Raw genomic sequence first — 3,503 nt, 5'->3', positions numbered from 1 at the left:
CGATATTACCTTAAACACTACCAAGCCCCACATATTCGATAACCTATTCTCAACGAGACACTATACTGTTAATTCCTCGATACCCCTAGCTTTACAATTGACTCTTTATTAGCATGAACAAAACTACCGAAATCTTCTATCGCATTTTGACATGGGAAAGCAACACCATGGGACAAAACCGATCAAAATCGACAATGCTAAATCATGACCGAGCAGTGGGCATGCTCGGGCTTGCTGAGGGTCTGCAAATTTGCCCAATAATTCGATAATGGGGTCCTCCCGGTTTGATTACCGTATACTCTCGCAGAATCCCTATAGTCTTTTTTATCAGGCTCGTGTCTATCACTTGCAGGCACTGGAAGGTGCCGTTACGATTAATAATCTGGCCCAAAGAACCTTGGAAAAGCGAGGTCCACTATCTGAATAATTTATTTCTCCTCGTTCATGCCATTGAGGCCGATACGATAGCGCCACAAGTCCTATCCCCTCTCATTCCCGGGCCAAACTGTCTGCCGACATTCACCATAAAAATCTAAATTTCGGAAACCAGATATAAATTTTGACAGGCAAGCTGGATCATTTCGAATGAGTAATTTCCAAATAGAGCTATTCTATTTTTGTTTTTTCATTTCATTGTTGCTCATTTCGTTTCGTTTCGTTTCTGCTTGGTCGCTTGACGACGTCCAACCCCTGGCGGTTCTTAGCGTGCTGCCTCGTTTTGGCGCTACTCCATAATCTGCAGCATCTACAGTATATCTTGTCGGAATACCGTTCTTGTGCCGGTGGTGTATCATGCATATATTAGAAATGCAAGCCTGGCTAAATGTACAGTACCTCACCATACCTTAATTCCAACCTCACCTCTTGGCGCAGAAGCACGTGCTGAAGGAAAGAAGGAGGGGAAAAAAGGACAGCATAGCCGGGGAATATGGACAAACTTATGCTTTCTCAATTTCCCCCGCAGTCGAAGGGAGTTTTCTTGTTTTCGCAATTCGGGTGGAGTTCTTCCGGACACATCTCGAACATTATAGCCAAGGAATACTCGTACGGGAAATGAACCGTTGGGGTACCGGTAGTGTTGGAAATCACGGATGCTGCTCGGCGTGCTCATGACTTTGTTTTCTTGTCCGTCGGCATCTCTACTCGCCCGTATGTTGCCCGTCTGCATATTCGTTGTACGTTCCCTGAGCAGGCTGTTTGTTCGTTCTCGCCTGTCCACTCCCCTCCCGCCACTTGTTTTTGGCGCATTTGCTTTGTTGGGGCAGAGGTTCTGATTGGGCGCTTTGGAAAAGCGCTTCCGACGGAGGATGATATGAACGGCAAGGGAGTTATAGACCGTCGGGAGTCTTTGTTCCTATATTTCTTTTGTTAGCACGGGAGCGCGGAAGGTAATTGGAGTGTCTTTGAGGAGTCTACTTATTCTCTCTTTTGTTAGCATGATTGATAGCATGGGAGCGCACAGAGGAAATGGAGATGAGTGTGGGAGGTGTTAGAGATACTGGTATGCGGCGATCGTAGGAAGGATAGGATAGGTAATCTTTGTCGTTTACTTATGCTCCTGTTTTTTCCTGTCGGTTAGTTTTGTGGAGCCGTGAGTCGTGGAGCAAGTGAGAAAGAGCCGTTGAATAGAGCAAGTTGAATAGAGAAAGTTGCGGAGCGACCTTGGTGAACCTTCCGCGCTCTTGGTTGTGCAGAGTTTTCACAGCGCATTTAGTTATCGTCGTTTCGTTTCATCGCCGTTCGGTATCATCCTGGCTCCGGTTAGCCCGTTTATTTCTAGAATAAATTCCCAGTCCATACCTGAGTCTAGTTCTGCTTCATTCGTGGGGTCTGGCGGTCTGGCAGTTAGGCGCGGTAGATACTAGTGAGCGCAAAGAGGGAAGTACCTCAGGGTTCCGTAATCCTTGCCCAAATCAACTGACATCATCGCCGGTTCTGCTGCCTCCAGATCTCTCCCGTGTAGGGATAATCCTTCCATGAGCCAGGACTCTAAACATTCCATCACACAAATAATCTCGTCAATGTCCGGGAATGTAAAACATATTCCGCGCTAGTCCCGCTCTCATGCTACTCGAAAAACAGCTACTTGTTGGGAGCCATGGGTGCTATAGGACATGCTCAGGTTGTTGTTTTGCTTGTTCCGATAGAGGTTTCGGAGATGCGCTTTGAATTAGCACATCTGTGGAAGGATAACACTGATACGCCGGAAGCAGTACATGAGAGTCAAAGGGACCGCGCGGAGCGGAGGCCCCGAGAAAGGAGAGTGTTTACGAAGCCTCTCTTTCTTTGTTAGCATGGGAGTGCGCGGAGGAAATGGAGACTTGCGTGGACCGGGGTGGATATATGCGGCGATCGGTGGAAAGAGAGTAGGAAGCTTTTGTTGTGATTCATATGGTATACTAGTATACACTCCCGTAGTTATAATTTAGTTAGTTGCGTTGAGCGATAGACTAGCGTGGAGAGAGAGTTGAATGAGAGAGAGCAAACTGCCCCACTTACCTCGGGGTAGTGCGCTGGCGATTGAAGTCGTGTTTTGTGGCCTTACAAACGGGTGCAGTTCCGCCCTTCCCGTGTGTTGTTGCTCCACCGCTCAAAAGGTGGTTGCCGTTCAAAACCCGCAAGAGGATATAACCACGTCCGGTGTCTAAACAGGCATTCTGTACTTTACATGAGGGAGCGAACCGTAGTCTCAGCCAATATCGCACTTGACAAGAACCCACGATAAATAAAATGAGGGTTGTGGTTGGTGGCAGTAATAGTGTTCCCTCAGTCGGGCGGCCGGAGCGGGGTTTAGGCTTCGGGGAACTTGGACTTTTCATTATGATTGTAGTGTACAGGACCATGCTGTATAGGACCGTGCTGTTCCGACAAGGGTGGGATTTCAACGGAACCTTTTTTCTTCTTTGCTGCGAGGAATGTACATTGCCCACCTGGGGTTTAATATGCTACAAGTAAAAGAGGTGCGGCGGTTACGTGTTCCACAGCTAGCTAGCTATCGGCAGGTTCGGACAATGCAGGAGGCTGGACCTCAGTCCCGATTGTTAATGACGAGCACTGTGGAGATAAAAATGAGGCAGTGTTTTTTTGTTTTTTTTAGAAAACCTGGATGATGTGTTGAGGTCTTATGATAGATTGTTTTTAGTTAGGTTTTTAAAAGGCTGTGGAGATAGTCTAGCTGGTTGATTTAGGGTCTGGTTGGAAGGTTGGGCGGAGAGTTGTATCGTAAAAGGGAATTTTCTACTTCTCTCCCCCAAATTAACTAGCAACGAACAAGCAAGAGAATTGACAACACCAGAACAAGTCCGAGCTTCCGATTTTCGAAACCAGAGTTCAACTGATTTGTGAACTAACAATTGAGAGTTAGCCAAGGGACTGTGCTACTTCACCTCGGGACACATTTATCGATTTTCTTCCTTTTCTGCCTTTGTTTTCATTTTATTTGTCTACCGATTTCTACCGAGTCTCTGAGTCTAGCTCTCTTCCTAGGTCCGGATTCTTCTCTT

At 46.8% G+C, this 3,503-nt stretch overlaps 1 protein-coding gene; it reads right to left on the bottom strand.

Moving 5' to 3' along the window:
- Positions 1-797: 797 nt before the first annotated feature.
- GSTUM_00010570001 (uncharacterized protein) lies at positions 798-2,881 on the bottom strand. XM_052355829.1 has 4 exons: positions 1,887-2,881; positions 1,801-1,830; positions 1,417-1,751; positions 798-1,354 (listed from the first exon to the last, which is right to left on the bottom strand). The coding sequence occupies exon 1, from the start codon at positions 2,841-2,843 to the stop codon at positions 2,496-2,498; it is 348 nt and encodes a 115-aa protein (XP_052211794.1). The 5' UTR covers positions 2,844-2,881; the 3' UTR covers positions 798-1,354; positions 1,417-1,751; positions 1,801-1,830; positions 1,887-2,495.
- Positions 2,882-3,503: the final 622 nt, after the last annotated feature.

This window comes from Tuber melanosporum (assembly GCF_000151645.1).
Source record: "Tuber melanosporum whole genome shotgun sequence assembly, scaffold_71, strain Mel28".
Lineage (NCBI taxonomy): Eukaryota > Fungi > Ascomycota > Pezizomycetes > Pezizales > Tuberaceae > Tuber > Tuber melanosporum.
The sequence above is the reverse complement of the archived record's forward strand: the minus strand, read 5'-3'. Positions and strand labels throughout refer to the sequence as shown.